At 35.5% G+C, this 18,397-nt stretch overlaps 1 protein-coding gene and 1 non-coding gene across 7 annotated transcripts in view; one reads left to right on the top strand and one right to left on the bottom strand.

The window, feature by feature from the left end:
* Positions 1-18,397, bottom strand: part of CSNK1G3 (casein kinase 1 gamma 3) — a 132,876-nt gene that overhangs the window by 61,250 nt on the left and 53,229 nt on the right. For all 6 annotated transcript variants that reach the window (XM_059916959.1, XM_059916962.1, XM_059916961.1 and 3 more), the window contains exon 4: positions 13,718-13,787. In XM_059916959.1, coding sequence (XP_059772942.1) covers positions 13,718-13,787 — 70 coding nt within the window. The remainder of the gene's footprint in view (positions 1-13,717; positions 13,788-18,397) is intronic.
* Positions 2,635-2,741, top strand: LOC132364241 (U6 spliceosomal RNA). The gene has a single exon (XR_009502780.1). It is a non-coding gene; the product is annotated as a U6 spliceosomal RNA (small nuclear RNA).

The raw sequence follows: 18,397 nt of genomic DNA, 5'->3' as shown, positions 1-18,397 counted from the left end.
GGTGGGCAACAGTTAAGCATGTTATTAAAAGAAATATTATCATGATGTTTCTTTCCATTTTCAGGTCCAGTATTGTTCATGTAGGAAGGATTAGAACAACAGTATTAACATTCTTAAAAGGAAATTTAAACTCTACAGATTTGGTCAAGAAAAACTAAAATCTGGGACTTCCCTGGTGGTCCAGTGGTTAAGAATCCATCTTGCAATGTAGGGGACGCTGGTTCGATCCCTGGTCGGGGAACGAAGATCCCACATGCTGCGGGGCAACTAAGCCTGTACGCCACAAATAGAGAGCCCAAGTTCCACACTACAGAGCCCATGTGCTCCGGAGCCCATGTGCCACAACTAGAGAGAAGCCTGCACACCGCAACAAAAGACCCCATGTGCTGCAACTAAGACCATTAAAAAAAGAAAGAAAGAAAAACTAAAATCTGATTAGAAATAACTAAGTACAGAATTATCACATAGGCTATATTCTTTTCCAAGGAAGTTTTGCTTTCAGGCATTCTTAACCTTTAGAACAAATGCTTATACTTCTAGCTCAGCAGTTCTCAACACATGGTCTGGAGACACTTAGGGACAGGGGTAGGTGGTCCATGAGACTCTTTCAGGAGGGCAGTGACATCAAAATTATTTTTATAATAACACCAAGATGTTATTTACCTTTTTCACTCTCATTCTCTCACAAGTGAAAGTCAAGTTTTCCAGAGGCTATGTGAATGTGACATGGCAATGGATTGAAGGCAGAATCCATTGTTTTTTATTAAGCCATACATTAAAGAGATGTGCAAAACATGTAAAACAAGGCCACTTTTCTCACATTTTTTTAAATTTGGAAAATAGCATCAGTTGTGATTTTAAAATACTATTGTTGTTATTTTAAAATGAATTAATATAGCAATATTTTTATATTTGTTTTAGTTTCTCATATGGTAAATATCAATAGCTATAACCCACAATAACAAAAGCCCTCTGGGATCCTCAAAAAGTTTTAGGAGTCTAAAAGGATCATGAGACCCAAAAGTTTGAGAATTACTGTTCTGTCTGATTAGGAAGCCCTAATATGAACAAATAGGTGCAATGAGTTCCAGACTTGGTAACAGTCATTCCATTAAAACACCATATCACCCACATTTAGTAGTAATATTCTAGCAATTAACCCCAAATAAAAGGAAAAGCCACCCCACTGTAAAACAGAAGAAAAGAGTCCTTTCAGTGATAATTCTATATTTACACATTTAAAAATTAGTCTTAATTTCAAAGAACATTAAAAATAACATCACCTACAAACAAGTAATGTTTATTACAATATATGGAATATTGAATAAATATTATATATTATATACTATTCAGTTACTATCCTCTTTAGGCATAAACAGTTAAGAAAAAATGGATTCTCTCTTACCACTTTTACCCTCAATCTGCAAGCTTACAAATCTGTTCTTCTCACAATATGCTTCTTTATATTTAAATCAAAAATAAAAATAAAACATGAAATCATATTATTTTTCAAGGCTTTATACTTCTTATGATTACATAGGGAATTACAAAAATGATGCTGTATTTCAGAATATTAAGTCCTTCATCACCATTTAGTTATACCCTATTCAAAAATAAGGTCTGTTTTTTATGTAAGATTATTGTGTGATTAATTAATCACTGAAAATATTAATAGTATAATTACCACACAACATAAACTATCCTAATACCTGGACCATATAAACCAAATTGAAACCACTATCTGTTAACCTTTCCTTCTTATATTGATAATGCATAGCATTCTTTAAACACACACATTCTCCATAAACTACAAATTTAACAGAAAAACTTTGTACACTTCTATCCAACAGTACCAATATACATATTCACATATAAATTAGTAAAAGTTTAGCAATGCATAACTTATAGAAATTCCCATACAGAAAGGCCTCTATAAAGAGACAGAAATATTACATATACTTAAGATGTCTTCTAAATGCAATTAAGCTAATACAGAAAAAGGAAGTCTAAGAAGCTGCTACATAAACTGTTGGTTATTTAGGCTGAAATAAGTCTACACTAACTACCACCTCACCTGTATAGTATTCTTCATTATTTTTGTTAATACCAAAATATAATAGGTAATGTTCTAATTATTTTATTCACTTAACTTTCATGGTTTTGACAATATTTTCTTTCTTTTTTCTCAAAAAGACACTTATAAGATATACAGAAAGAGCAGAATTTCTTAAATTCTTAAAACATGGTCAGAGAAACTCTAATCTGGCAACTTAATGAATAAAAGAAATTTTAGAAATTATTTAATGCATATACCCACGTTTAAAAGGCTTATACTATTACCTACAACCTTTCTCCAAAGTGAACAGTATGATAAAGTGTTCATACAATATGGAATCACCAAAGCCCACTTAGCTAGGAGACAGGGCTAAATAAAGCAATAAACAAGACATAAACCAAGAAGCCAGAAGGGTCAGTATGAAGAATGAAGAGAAGTTTTTCTAATTCTTTGAAGACAATACTATGACGAGTGTTAATTTTAGAAACAGCCACTGCTGCTATTATCAAATTATTCTTTAGAAGTACAAAATTATTCTTTAGAACTACATAGTTCAGGCAACATCAAAAAGTCAAGCCGTGCTCGCTTCGGCAGCACATATACTAAAATTGGAACGATACAGAGAAGATTAGCATGGCCCCTGTGCAAGGATGACACGCAAATTCATGAAGCGTTCCATATTTTTATACACAAAAATAAACTCAAAATGGATTAAAGACCTAAATGTAAGACCAGACACTATCAAACTCTTAGAGGAAAACATAGGCAGAACACTCTATGACATAAATCACAGCAAGATCCTTTTTGACCCACCTCCTAGAGAAATGGAAATAAAAACAAAAATAAACAAATGAGACCTAATGAAATTTAAAAGCTTTTGCACAGCAAAGGAAACCATAAACAAGACCAAAAGACAACCATCAGAATTTGAGAAAATATTTGCAAATGAAGCAACTGACAAAGGATTAATCTCTAAAACATACAAGTAACTCATGCAGCTCGATATCAAAAAAACAAACAAACCAATCCAAAAATGGGCAGAAGACCTAAATAGACATTTCTCCAAAGAAGATATACAGATGGCCAACAAACACATGAAAGAATGCTCAACATCATTAATCATTAGAGAAATGCAAATCAAAACTACAATGAGGTATCGCCTCACACTGGTAAGAATGGCCATCATCAAAAAATCTACAAACAATAAATGCTGGAGAGGGTGTGGAGAAAAGGGAACCCTCTTGCACTGTTGGTGGGAATGTAAATTGATACAGCCACCATGGAGAACAGTATGGAGGTTCCTTAAAAAACTAAAAATAGAGCTACCATACGACCCAGCAATCCCACTACTGGGCATATACCCTGAGAAAACCATAATTCAAAAAGAGTCACGTACCAAAATGTTCATTGCATCTCTATTTACAATAGCCAGGACATGGAAGCAACCTAAGTGTCCATCAACAGATGAATGGATAAAGAAGATGTGGCACATATATATGATGGAATATTACTCAGCCATAAAAAGGAACGAAACTGAGTTATTTGTAGTGAGGTGGATGGACCTAGAGGCTGTCATACAGAGTGAAGTTAAGTCAGAAAGAGAAAAACAAATACCATATGCTAACACATATATATGGAATCTAAAACAAAAAAGAAAAAAAATGGTCAGAAGAACCTAGGGGCAAGACGGGAATAAAGATGCAGACCTACTAGAGAATGCACTTGAGGATACGGGGAGGGGGAAGGGTAAGCTGGGACAAAGTGAGAGAGTGGCATGGACATATATATACTACCAAACGTAAAATAGATAGCTAGTGGGAAGCAGCCGCATAGCACAGGGAGATCAGCTTGGTGCTTTGTGGCCACCTAGAGGGGTGGGATAGGGAGGGTGGGAGGGCGGGAGATGCAAGAGGGAAGAGATATGGGGACATATGTATATGTATAACTGATTCACTTTGTTATAAAGCAGAAACTAACACACCATTGTAAAGCTATTATACTTCAATAAAGATGTTAAAAATAAATTTAAAAAAAAATCAAGCCACTCACTTGAGAAACAATTATTTAACAATTTAACATATGCACGGTCTCAAATAGTATATTTAATATCATTTCCATAGTTAGAGATCTTCCAAGAATAGTAATTTATGACAGGAAAAAAAAAAAGGTTATTTGACTTTCTGTGATGAAGTATCAGCTGATAAAGAAATTCCAAGGAATAAATGATTGCAAATTAGGTCAATATGGCCTATATAAACCATCTGATGTCAAGGAAATAATTTAAGACACAGAAGCATTATTCGGAATCACAGATCTTCAAAAAAATTTTCCCCATAAATTGCAAAATCTGTCCCATGCATTTTCATGAAGTGTCATATCAACAATTCAACTAAACTTTTTTTCAAGTAAATAAAAAAAAACTGAATTAATTCTAATAATTAAAACCTATGCTTCTCTAGAAAGTGATTATTTTTAGGCACCTGAATTGTACAGTCAGTTAATTAAATAACTACCTGCATATGTCCTTGGTTTATCGTTTCTGATCATTTAAAAATTACTCATCACTGACTTTTTTTCCTTCTATTTCTGGACCTCTAAAATTAAATTTACCTAATCATAGGGTGATACAAATGATATTAATTAAAATAAATAAGTTTTTGAAATTACATGGTTATGTCTATTTGTCAGAAGTGGAATAAACTCAAAATGTAATAATATGATTTTACATAATATTAATATATCAAACTTTAAACATACGATCACAAAAGTTAAAAAGCTATAGGAAATATTGGAGATTATGTACTGCAACTTCACATCTGATGATAGAAAACAGTCTACTATTCTCATTAAAGAATTTACCATTTCAACCATTTACCAAGGGCCCACAATCGTCAATCATTCTGCTCAGTTTCAAGGATAAAAATATGATTCTCACTGCCCTCAAAGAGTTCAAATTTTAATGGAGGAGAGAGACATAAGCAAATAGAAATATAATATGGTATGATGAAAGAAAAATGAAGATATATTCAAAATAATTTCAGGTCAAAGAAGAAGCTTTGTCTGGAACGAAACAGATACCAGAAAATGCATTGCAAAAGAGGAGACACTTTAGCTGGGGACTGAAGAAAGAAGAAATTCATTGAGAAAGAAAGACATGCCAGAAAGAATACAGATATATGAAAATAATAAGATCTATTCAGAGAACACTAAGTTTAGAGCAACTAAAAAATGGGTCAAGTAGAAAGAGAAAGAAATGTGGACTTTATACTAAATGACAAGTCTCTAAGAGGAATGGAGGGAAGAAGGAAGTGAGATGCACAAAAAGAAGCCCAATTCAAAAAAAAGGTGACAATGAAGACTGGGAGAAGAGAATGAAGTCAAGAGATCTCTTAAGAGACATAACTGACGTACCTTTTTGATGATTATCCCAAAAAGTCAAAATTAAAGGCACCTAACACTTTCAGCTCGAATGGGTGAGGCACTAAGGGAACAAGATAATCCAGAAAAACAAACAGGTCTTTTGGAAGAGAGAGAAATCATTGGAAAAGTAAGGGGAAAGAAGATAGGGAGAGAAATTCTGGGTATATAGAATTTCTGATTCTAGTAGGGACATACATGTATGACTAGATTTTAAGAATGAAGGCTAGCATAAAGAATGGGAAATTATCCTTATATAGATAGTAATTTCATCCTTTCCTTCCTCCCTCCTGTTACAAAAAAATCCAGGATCATAAAAATGAAAGCCACATACTAAAAACAGAAGGAAGAAGCTAGAGTGAGCCTGATGGCTTACTTCTGTGTAGCCATATCAATCCTACAATTGTCTGCTTCAGGACTCCTTGTTTATTTTTCCTCACATAACATTGCTTTACTTGTTTAAGCTACTGCTGTCATGATTTTTGATACTGACAGTCAAATTTATTCCTACCCAATCCAGTGGTCATCATGGTTTTGCCTGTGTTCCTCTTCTCTTGACACTCTCTACACTCTCCTATGGGAGACCTCATCCATTCCCTTAGCTTTAAAAACCACCTATGTGTTGATGACTCCCAAATCTAGATCTTCATTTTACTCAATAAATGCTGAGTGGATATTACAAAACAAGACCATTTGAAACATTAAATTTTTGCTATCAGAGAAAGTGATAATGGTATAAAACAATATTCTAATCCTATGGAAAGCTATAAATAATATAAAGAGTCAACCCTCATATGCACACTGCAGTAAAGCGGTACAGTCCTACTGTATATATGTAACAGATTCAGTGAACAAATAAGAGAGAAAAGTGAGATACTGCCAGGGAGGTTAGATAAGGAGAAAGACTTACAGGAGAATCAAAACCTAGAGAGTAGAATTAGATAAACTGTATATTATTTCACAGATATCTCAGTAAATAATTCTAAATAAATCTATTTTGTTTTTGCTGTGGCAAAATATAAATAGAAAATTTATCATTTTAACCATTTTTAAATGTACAGTTCAGTGGCATCAGGTATAGTCACATTGTTGTGCAACCACCACCACTATCCACCTCCAGAACTTTTTCATCATCCCAGACTGAAACTCTATAACCATTAAACAATATTTTCCCACTTCCCTCTCCTCTCAGCCCCTGGCAACCACCATTCTGCATTCCGTCTCTATGAATCTGACTACTCTGGATACCTCAAAAAGTGGAATCGCACAGCATTTGTCCCTTTGTGACTAGCTTACTTCATTTAGCATAACGTTCTCAAGGTTCATCTATATTGTAGCACGTGTCAGAATTTCCTTCCTTTTTAGGGCTGAATAATATTCCCTTCTATGTATATAACCACACTTTGTATATCCACTCAAAGTTGTTTCCACCTTTTGGCTATTGCAAATCACACTATGAACATGGGTGTACAACTATCTGTTTAAGTCCCTGCTTTCAGTTCTTTTATGCGTATAATTAGAAGTGGAATTGCTGGATCAAATGGTAATTCTATGTTTAATTTTTGAGGAACACTCGTATTGTTTTCCACAGCAGCTGCAGCAATCCACATCCCCACCAGTAATGCACAAAGATTCCAGTTTCTCCACATTCACACCAACACTAGTTGTTCACTGGTTTTTGGTTTGCTTTTCCTTTATTTAGTTAATAACAGCCACCCTAATGGGTGTGAAGTGGTATGTCTTTGTGGTTTTGACTTACATTTTCCTAATGATTACTGATATTCAGCAACCTTTCATGTGCTTATTGGCCATCTGTATATCTATCTTCTTTAGAAAAATGTCTATTCAAGTTCTGTGCCCACTTTAAAGTTGGATTGTTTGTATTTTTCTTGTTGAGTTTTAGGACTTCTTTATATATTCTGAATATTGATAAAATATATCTATTTTTAAAAATTTATTTATTTTTGGCTGCACTGGGTCTTCATTGCTGTGCGCGGGCTTTCTTTAGTTGCGGAGAGCGGGGACTAGTCTTTGTTGTGCTGCGCGGGCTTCTCATTGCGGTCACTTCTCTTGTTGCGGAGCAAGGGCTCTAGAGCGCAGGCTCCGTAGTAGTGGCGCATGGGCTTAGTTGCTCCGCAGCATGTGGCATCTTCCCGGACCAGGGCTCAAACCCATGTCCCCTGCACTGGCAGGTGGATTCTTAACCACTGTGCCACCAGGGAAGCCCAGTATATCTATTTTTAAAGAGAACACTAACAAGCAAGTTGCTACTTAAATGAAACTTACAATATCATAAAAGAATTATAGATTAAATTACTATGAATGCCCCACTTATGATTAAGAGCAGTCTGAAAATACAATCCTTTCAAGTAGCAACTCCAAAATCAAATCATTTTTAAGTCATCAGTCTTTCCTCAAAACAATTAAACACTCTTGTTTTTCTATAAAGCTCATATGAGTACTCAAAAATGTTTTTAAAATTCATGATTGATAAAAACACTAACAAGTAACTAAAATTCACATGATTCACATGAAACACTCAAAACTACACACACCTGTCAGAGTTTCAGAGCCACCATAACACACACCTTCAAGCAATAACACTCATAATTTCAATTTTTTTTCTTTTCTTTTTTTTTTTAAACATCTTTATTGAAGTATAATTGCCTTACAATGGTGTGTTAGCTTCTGCTTTATAACAAAGTGAATCAGTTATACATATACAATATGTTCCCATATCTCTTCCCTCTTGCACCTCCCTCCCTCCCACCCTCCCCATCCCACCCCTCTAGGTGGTCACAAAGCACCGAGCTGATCTCCCTGTGCTATGCGGCTGCTTCCCACTAGCTATCTATTTTACATTTGGTAGTGTATATATGTCCATGACACTCTCTCACCCTGTCACATCTCACCCCACCCCCTCCCCATATCCTCAAGTCCATTCTCTAGTAGGCCTGTGTCTTTATTCCCGTCTTGCCACTAGGTTCTTCATGGCCTTTTTTTTTTTTTTTCCTTAGATTCCATATATATGTGTTAGCATACTGTATTTGTTTTTCTTTTTCTGACTTACTTCACTCTGTATGACAGACTCTAACTCCATCCACCTCATTACAAATACCTCCATTTCATTTCTTTTTATGGCTGAGTAATATTCCATTGTATATATGTGCCACATCTTCTTTATCCATTCATCTGTCGATGAACATTTAGGTTGCTTCCATGTCCTGGCTATTGTAAATAGAGCTGCAATGAACATTTTGGTACATGACTCTTTTTGAACTATGGTTTTCTCAGGGTATATGCCCAGTAGTGAGATTGCTGGGTCGTATGGTAGTTCTATTTGTAGTTTTTTAAGGAACTTCCATACTGTTCTCCATAGTGGCTGTATCAATTTACATTCCCACCAACAGTGCAAGAGTGTTCCCTTTCCTCCACACCCTATCCAGCATTTATTGTTTCTAGATTTTTTGATGATGGCCATTCTGACCGGTGTGAGATGATATCTCATTGTAGTTTTGATTTGCATTTCTCTAATGATTAATGATGTTGAGCATTCTTTCATGTGTCTGTTGGCCATCTGTATATCTTCTTTGGAGAAATGTCTATTTAGGTCTTCTGCCCATTTTGGAATTGGGTTGTTCGTTTTTTTGTTATTGAGCTGCATGAGCTGCTTGTAAATCTTGGAGATTAATCCTTTGTCAGTTGCTTCATTTGCAAATATTTTCTCCCATTCTGATGGTTGTCTTTTGGTCTTGTTTATGGTTTCCTTTGCTGTGCAAAAGCTTTTAAGTTTCATTAGGTCCCATTTGTTTATTTGTGTTCTTATTTTCATTTCTCTGGGAGCTGGGTCAAAAAGAATCTTGCTGTGATGTATGTCATAGAGTGTTCTGCCTATGTTTTCCTCTAAGAGTTTGATAGTGGAAGGAAAGAAATCATAAAGATCAGGTCAGAAATAAATGAAAAAGAAATGAAGGAAACAACAGCAAAAATCAATGAAACTAAAAGCTGGTTCTTTGAGAAGATAAACAAAATTGATAAACCATTAGCCAGACTCATCAAGAGAAAAAGGGAGAAGACTCAAATCAATAGAATTACAAATGAAAAAGGAGAAGTAACCACTGACACTGCAGAAATACAAAAGATCATGAGAGATTACTACAAGCAACTCTATGCCAATAAAATGGACAACCTGGAAGAAATGGACAGATTCTTAGAAATGCACAAACTGCCGAGACTGAACCAGGAAGAAATAGAAAATATGAACAGACCAATCACAAGCACTGAAATTGAAACTGTGATTAAAAACCTTCCAACAAACAAAAGCCCAGGACCAGATGGCTTCACAGGTGAATTCTATCAAACATTTAGAGAAGAGCTAACACCTATCCTTCTCAAACTCTTCCAAAATATTGCAGAGGGAGGAACACTCCCAAACTCATTCTACGAGGCCACCATCACCCTGATACCAAAACCAGACAAAGAGGTCACAAAGAAAGAAAACTACAGGCCAATATCACTGATGAACATTGATGCAAAAATCCTCAACAAAATACTAGCAAACAGAATCCAACAGCACATTAAAAGGATCACACACCATGATCAAGTGGGGTTTATCCCAGGAATGCAAGGATTCTTCAATATACGTAAATCAATCAATGTGATACACCATATTAACAAATTGAAGGAGAAAAACCATATGATCATCTCAATAGATGCAGAGAAAGCTTTCGACAAAATTCAACACCCATTTATGATAAAAGCCCTGCAGAAAGTAGGCATAGAGGGAACTTTCCTCAACATAATAAAGGCCATATATGACAAACCCACAGCCAACATTGTCCTCAATGGTGAAAAACTGAAACCATTTCCACTAAGATCAGGAACAAGACAAGGTTGCCCACTCTCACCACTATTATTCAACATAGTTTTGGAAGTGTTAGCCACAGCAATCAGAGAAGACAAAGAAATAAAAGGAATCCAAATCGGAAAAGAAGAAGTAAAGCTGTCACTATTTGCAGATGACATGATACTATACATAGAGAATCCTAAAGATGCTACCAGAAAACTCCTAGAGCTAATCAATGAATTTGGTAAAGTAGCAGGATACAAAATTAATGCACAGAAATCTCTTGCATTTCTATACACTAATAACAAAAAAATCTGAAAGTGAAATTAATAAAACACTCCCGTTTACCATTGCAACAAAAAGAATAAAATATCTAGGAATAAACCTACCTAAGGAGACAAAAGACCTGTATGCAGAAAATTATAAGACACTGATGAAAGAAATTAAAGATGATACAAATAGATGGAGAGATATACCATGTTCCTGGATTGGAAGAATCAACATTGTGAAAATGACTCTACTACCCAAAGCAATATACAGATTCAATGCAATCCCTATCAAACTACCACTGGCATTTTTCACAGAACTAGAACAAAAAATTTCACAATTTGTATGGAAACACAAACGACCCCGAATAGCCAAAGCAATCTTGAGAACGAAAAATGGAGCTGGCGGAATCAGGCTCCCTGACTTCAGAGTATATTACAAAGCTACAGTAATCAAGACAGTTTGGTACTGGCACAAAAACAGAAATATAGATCAATGGAACAGGATAGAAAGCCCAGAGATAAACCCACGCACATATGGTCACCTTATCTTTGATAAAGGAGGCAAGCATATATAGTGGAGAAAAGACAGCCTCTTCAATAAGTGGTGCTGGGAAAATTGGACAGATACATGTAAAAGTATGAAATTAGAACACTCCCTGACACCTGCACAAAAATAAACTCAAAATGGATTAAAGACCTAAGTGTAAGGCCAGACACTATCAAACTCTTAGAGGAAAACATAATTTCAATTTATGTAAGTGCTATGCCCTGGAGTACAGGGGAGCACCCTTATATATGCAGACTAAATGGCGGTCCCTGGAGTCGTGGGGCACAACAGACCTTTGGCATTCAAGTGCTAACAGATGTATGTTCCACTTTATTATTACTATCCCTGACATAAATTTTAAAGTTAAAAAAAGTAAAGAATATAATAATAAAAGTGCACCATGGTATTCAATTCAATGACTCCCTAAACTCTAAATTAACTTATTCATTCTTATCCAATTAAAGTATTCAATCCTATTTTTCCAAATGATAGTTTTACTACTTAAGTAGATAGATCTCTTATTTTCATCTCCCCAGCATCCAATCTTCCTTCTTCTGGTAACACCTCAATTTCCCATTAGACAACACCTCTCCCCATTCTCAGTCCCTGAACTTCACAGGTAGTGCCTGAGATGAGTAAGTCTGGGCAATCAAATTCAGTGATTAAATCATTAGACACAAAATAAGACAGTAAGATTCAGTCCTAGAACTTTTGCTGAAATTTTTAGTTAACAGATACTTTTAAAACTGCTAAGCTGGGCTGTTGGTAAGCACCTCTGCCGTCTCATAAGAAGGGCCAATCAGGGCTTCCCTGGTGGCACAGTGGTTGAGAGTCTGCCTGCCAATGCAGGAGACACGGGTTCGAGCCCTGGTCTGGGAAGATCCCACATGCCGCGGAGCGACTAAGCCCGTGAGCCACAATTGCTGAGCCTGCGCGTCTGGAGCCTGTGCTCCGCAACGGGAGAGGCCACGATAGTGAGAGGCCTGCACACCGCGATGAAGAGTGGCCCCCACTTGCCGCAACTAGAGAAAGCCCTCACACAGAAACGAAGACCCAACACAGCCATAAATAAATAAATAAATAAAATTAAAAAAAAAAAAAGAAGGGCCAATCAGAGAACAAAGCTTACACACACACAAAAAGGCAGAGCATAAAGACAAACTCAAGAATGTCCCTGATGACAGTATTGCAATGTCTTATAGATAAGTCCTTTCCCTGAATTTACAGTACATGAGTCAATAAACTCCTTTTTTTTTTTTTCCACTTAGCTTCTCAGGGCTTTCTGTCACTTGCCAGTCCTAACTAATATGTATGGTTTCACATATAATTAGTTGTGTCCCCTTATCATTTACATCTCAGTTGTCAGTGATAATTTTGATAAGTCCTGGAGGCCTGTCTGTATCAGACTTAAACATGCACTATAGAACATTTATAATGATAAAAACATTATTACAAAATGTCAACTTATTGTCTCCACAATGACTACTCATTCGGAAAGTATGCTCTTAGAAAAAAAAAGAATGCAAAATTGATAATGTATTTAAAAATGTACAACTCTAACAAGTAGAATGTAAACATGTGCTTACAAAAAAAACACATGAAACAATTCCATTTTATTAAATCTGGGGAAACAAAATATCCCTACTTGATAAGAAACTGTATGTATAAAATCATTACAGTTAGAATAGTAGTGAACAGAAAAAGTGGAGCTGAGAGAAACGTTAACATAAAGTAAATGCAATGTAAACTGGGAAATTTTCTCATTAGTTTTTTCCAATGGCACAAAATATCCATTCTCATTTAGATTTAGAGTTTATGTAAAAATATATCTGTATTAATTTCCTACAGCCACTGTAATTACTACACACCTGTGGCTTAAAATAACAAAAATTTATTTTCTCACAGTTCTGGAGGCCAAACATTTGAAATCAGTTTCAACAGGCTGAATCAAGGAGGTTCTATAGGACAATCCTATACCAGGTTTCCATGGCTGCCAGCATTCCTTGGCTTATGGCTATATCACTCCAATCTTGGCCTCTGTAGGCACTTTGCCTGCTCCTCTTCTGTGTATGTAAATGGTTCCTCTGACTCTCTTTTACAAAGACATTTGTGACTGCATTTAGGGGCCACCCAGATAACCCAGAATAACCTCCTGATCTCAAGATCCTTAACTTAATCATACCTGTGAAGTCTTTCTATAAGTTAACATTTACAGATTCCAGGGATTATGATATGGATATTTTTTATGCAGCCATTTTTCAGCCTACCACCACGTAGTAAGTCATTTCAATAACTATAATACCACCAAAAAGGCTAAGCATCTGGAAACTATATGCACCTTATATTCTCAAATTAAATTTTTTTACAATGTTCTCTACTTATATTAGTACCAACACAAAAAGCTCCAAAAATGTCATGTTTAGAATAAAAAGGGAAGACTCTAGTAAGAAAATATCTACTAAGCATTGCCTTAAGAAGTGATTAATATTAACTAAATTTAACATACTATTCTTTGAAACTACAGAGTTATTATCATGACAATCCATTTTATTACAAATTTAAAAATTAATATAAGACTTTACCTCCAGATCCTAACTGCTTGTAGAATCTGTATTCCAAATGTAGCTGTGGTGCTCTGGATTTCATGGGCTCCTAATTTAAAAAAAAAAAAGCAACAACAAAAAATATTTAAGTTATTAAAACATCACTAGGCCCTAATTCTGAATTTATAAATCTTGGTGTCAACTCTTTTTTTTTTTTTTTTTTTTGGTATTCCAAGCATTGTTCCTTATATTTCAACTTTTTGCCTTGATTAAAATACAATCTGAGACAGAGTAAAACGGTGTTCAACAATTTCCAGAAATACATATAGTATCCATACATATGAAAAGACCCACCTCAATAAAGCAAAATAATATTTAATATTTCAAACATTCAGAAGCATATGAATGCATTAGAAAAGGTCTTTAAAAGCTACATAATAAACCAGTAGTTAACTCAGGAGAGGAATCTAGGTTTGAGTAAGGTCAAAGGTGAAGTTTTAATTTCTGTTGATTTTTTTTAAAGATCAAATATATATATATATATATATATATATTTTTAGACAATACATATGGTCTATTTTTGCTTCGTTCCAATAGAATACATTTGATCATTTTTCTTATATACAGCAGGTTCTCATTAGTCAACCATTTTATACACATCAGTGTATACATGACAATCCCAATCACCCAATTCATCACACCACCACCACCACCCCCCCGCTGCTTTCCCCCCTTGGTGCCCATACGTTTGTTCTCTATATCTGTGTCTCAATTTCTGCCCTGAAAACCGGTTCATCTGTACCATTTTTCTAGGTTCCACATATATGCGTTAATATACGATATTTGTTTTTCTCTTTCTGACTTACTTCACTCTGTATGACAGTCTCTAGATCCATCCAGGTCTCAACAAATGACCCAATTTCGTTCCTTTTTATGGCTGAGTAATATTCCATTGTATATATATACCACATCCTCTTTATCCATTCATCTGTCGATGGGCATTTAGGTTGCTTCCATGACCTAGCTATTGTAAATAGTGCTGCAATGAACATTGGGGTGCATGTGCCTTTTTTTTTTTTTCACTTTTTTTTTTAACATCTTTATTAGGGTATAACTGCTTTACAATGGTGTGTCAGTTTCTGCTTTATAACAAAGTGAATCAGTTATACATATACATATGTCCCCATATCTCTTCCCTCTTGCATCTCCTGCCCTCCTACCCTCCCTATCCCACCCCTCTAGGTGGCCACAAAGCACCAAGCTGATCTCCCTGTGCTATGCGGCTGCTTCCCACTAGCTATCTATTTTACGTTTGGTAGTGTATATATGTCCATGCCACTCTCTCACTTTGTCCCAGCTTACCCTTCCCCCTCCCCGTATCCTCAAGTCCATTCTCTAGTAGGTCTGCATCTTTATTCCCGTCTTGCCCCTAGGTTCTTCTGACCATTTTTTTTTTCTTTTTTGTTTTAGATTCCATACATATGTATTAGCATACGGTATTTGTTTTTCTCTGTCTGACTTACTTCACTCTGTATGACAGTCTCTAGGTCCATCCACCTCACTACAAATAACTCAGTTTCGTTCCTTTTTATGGCTAAGTAATATTCCATTGTATATATATGTCACATCTTCTTTATCCATTCATCTGTTGATGGACACTTGGGTTGCTTACATGTCCTGGTAAATAGAGCTGCAATGAACATTGTGGTACATGACTATTTTTGAATTATGGTTTTCTCAGGGTATATGCCCAGTAGTGGGATTGCTGGGTCGTATGGTAGCTCTATTTTTAGTTTCTAAGGAACCTCCATACTGTTCTCCATAGTGGCTGTATCAATTTACATTCCCACCAACAGTGCAAGAGGGTTCCCTTTTCTCCACACCCTCTCCACCATTTGTTGTTTGTAGATTTTCTGATGAAGCCCATTCTAACTGGTGTGAGGTGATACCTCATTGTAGTTTTGATTTGCATTTTTCTAACAATTAGTGATGTTGAGCAGCCTTACATATGTGCTTCTTGGCCATCTGTATGTCTTCTTTGGAAAAATGTCTATTTAGGTCTTCTGCCATTTTTGGATTGGGTTGTTTGCTTTTTTAATATCAAGCTGCATGAGCTGTTTATATATTTTGGAGATTAATCCTCCGTCCGTTGATTCATTTGCAAATATTTTCTCAAATTCTGAGGGTTGTCTTTTCGTCTTGTTTATGGTTTCCTTTGCTGTGCAAAAGCTTTGAAGTTTCATTAGGTCCAATTTGTTTATTTTTGTTTTTATTTCCATTACTCTAGGAGGTGGATCAAAAAAGATCTTGCTGTGATCTATGTCAAAGAGTGTTTTTCCTATGTTTTCCTCTAAGACTTTTATAGTGTCCGGTCATACATTCAGTTCTCAAATCCATTTTGAGTTTATTTTGGTGTATGGTGTTAGGGAGTGTTCTAATTTCTTTCTTTTACATGTAGCTGTCCAGTTTTCCCAGCACCACTTATTCAAGACACTATCTTCTCTCCATTGTATATCCTTGCCTCCTTTGTCATAGATTAGTTGACCATAGGTGCGTGGGTTTACCTCTGGGCTTTCTGTCTTGTTCCATTGATCTATGTTTCTGTTTTTGTGCCAGTACCATATTGTCTTGATTACTGTAGCTTTGTAGTATAGTCTGAAGACAGGGAGTCTGATTCCTCCAGCTCCATTTTTTCCCCTCAAGACTGCTTTGGCTATTCGGGGTCTTCTGTGTCTCCATACAAATATTAAGATTTTTTGTTCTAGCTCTGTAAAACATGCCATTTGTAATCTGATAGGGATTGCATTGAATCTGTAGATTGCTTTGGGTAGTATAGTCATTTTCACAATATTGATTCTTCCAATCCAAGAACATGGCATATCTCTCCACCTGTTGGTATCATCTTTAATTTCTTTCATCAGTGTCTTATAGTTTTCTGCATACAGGTCTTTTGTCTCCCTAGGTAGGTTTATTCCTAGGTATTTTATTCTTTTCATTGCAATGGTAAATGGGAGTGTTTTCTTAATTTCACTTTCAGATTTTTCATCATTAGTGTATAGGAATGCAAGAGATTTCTGTGCATTAATTTTGTATCCTGCTACTTTACCAAATTCATTGATTAGCTCTAGGAGTTTTCTGGTGGCATCTTTAGGATTCTCTATGTATAGTATCATGTCATCTGCAAACAGTGACAGTTTTACTTCTTCTTTTCCAATTTGGATTCCTTTTATTTCTTTTTCTTCTCTGCCTGCCGAGGCTAGGACTTCCAAAACTATGTTGAATAATAGCGGTGAGAGTGGACATCCTTGTCTTGTTCCTGATCTTAGAGGAAATGCTTTCAGTTCTTCACCATTGAGAATGAGGTTTGTTGTGGGTCTGTCGTATATGGTCTTTATTATGTTGAGGTAGGTTCCCTTCTATGCCCATTTTCTGGAGAGTTTTTATCATAAATGGGTGTTGAATTTTGTCAAAAGCCTTTTCTGCATCTATTGAGATGATCATATGGTTTTTATTCTTCAGTTTGTTAATATGGTGTATCACATTGATTGATTTGCGTACATTGAAGAATCCTTGCATTCCTGGGATAAACCCCACTTGATCATGGTGTATGATCCTTTTAATGTGTTGCTGGATTCTGTTTGCTAGTATTTTGTTGAGGATTTTTGCATCTATATTCATTAGTGATATTGGTCTGTAATTTTCTTTTTTTGTAGTATCTTTGTCTGGTTTTGGTATCAGGTTGTTGGTGGCCTCATAGAATGAGTTTGGGAGTGTTCCTCCGTCCGCAATTTTTTGGAAGAGTTTGAGAAGGATAGGTGTTAGCTATTCTCTAAATGTTTGATAGAATTCACCTGTGAAGCCATCTGGTCCTGGGCTTTTGTTTGTTGGAAGATTTTTAATCACAGTTTCAATTTCAGTGCTTGTGATTGGTCTGTTCATATTTTCTATTTCTTCCTGTTTCAGTCTTGGAAGGTTATACCTTTCTAAGAATTTGTCCATTTCTTCCAGGTTGTCCATTTTATTGGCATAGAGTTGCTTGTAGTAGTCTCAGGATGCTTTATGTTTCTGCAGTGTCTGTTGTAACTTCTCCTTTTTCATTTCTAATTTTATTGATTTGAGTCCTCTCTCTTTTTCTCTTGATGAGTCTGGCTAATGGTTTATCAATTTTGTTTATCTTCTCAAAGAACCAGCTTTTAGTTTTATTGATGTTTGTTATTGTTTTCTTTGTTTCTATTTCATTTATTTCTGCTCTGATCTTTATGATTTCTTTCCTTCTGCTAACTTTGGGTTTTGTTTGTTCTTCTTTCTCTAGTTCCTTTAGGTGTAAGGTTAGATTATTTATTTGAGATTTTTCTTGTTTTTTCAGGTAGGCTTGTATAGCTATAAACTTCCCTCTTAGAACTGCTTTTGCTCATCCCATAGGTTTTGGATTGTCATGTTTTCATTGTCATTTGTCTCTAGGTATTTTTTGATTTCCTCTTTGACTTTTTCAGTGATCTCTTGGTTATTTAGTATCATAATGTTTAGCCTCCATGTATTTGTGTTTTTTACGTTTTTTCCCCTGTAATTCATTTCTAATCTCATAGCATTGTGGTCAGAAAAGATGCTTGATATGATTTCAATTTTCTTAAATTTACTGAGGCTTGATTTGTGACCCAAGATGCGATTTATCCTGGAAGAATGTTCCGTGCGCACTTGAGAAGAAAGTGTAATCTGCTG

This window comes from Balaenoptera ricei, chromosome 3 (genome assembly GCF_028023285.1).
Source record: "Balaenoptera ricei isolate mBalRic1 chromosome 3, mBalRic1.hap2, whole genome shotgun sequence".
NCBI lineage: Eukaryota > Metazoa > Chordata > Mammalia > Artiodactyla > Balaenopteridae > Balaenoptera > Balaenoptera ricei.
This window is presented reverse-complemented; position numbering and strand designations above follow the sequence as displayed.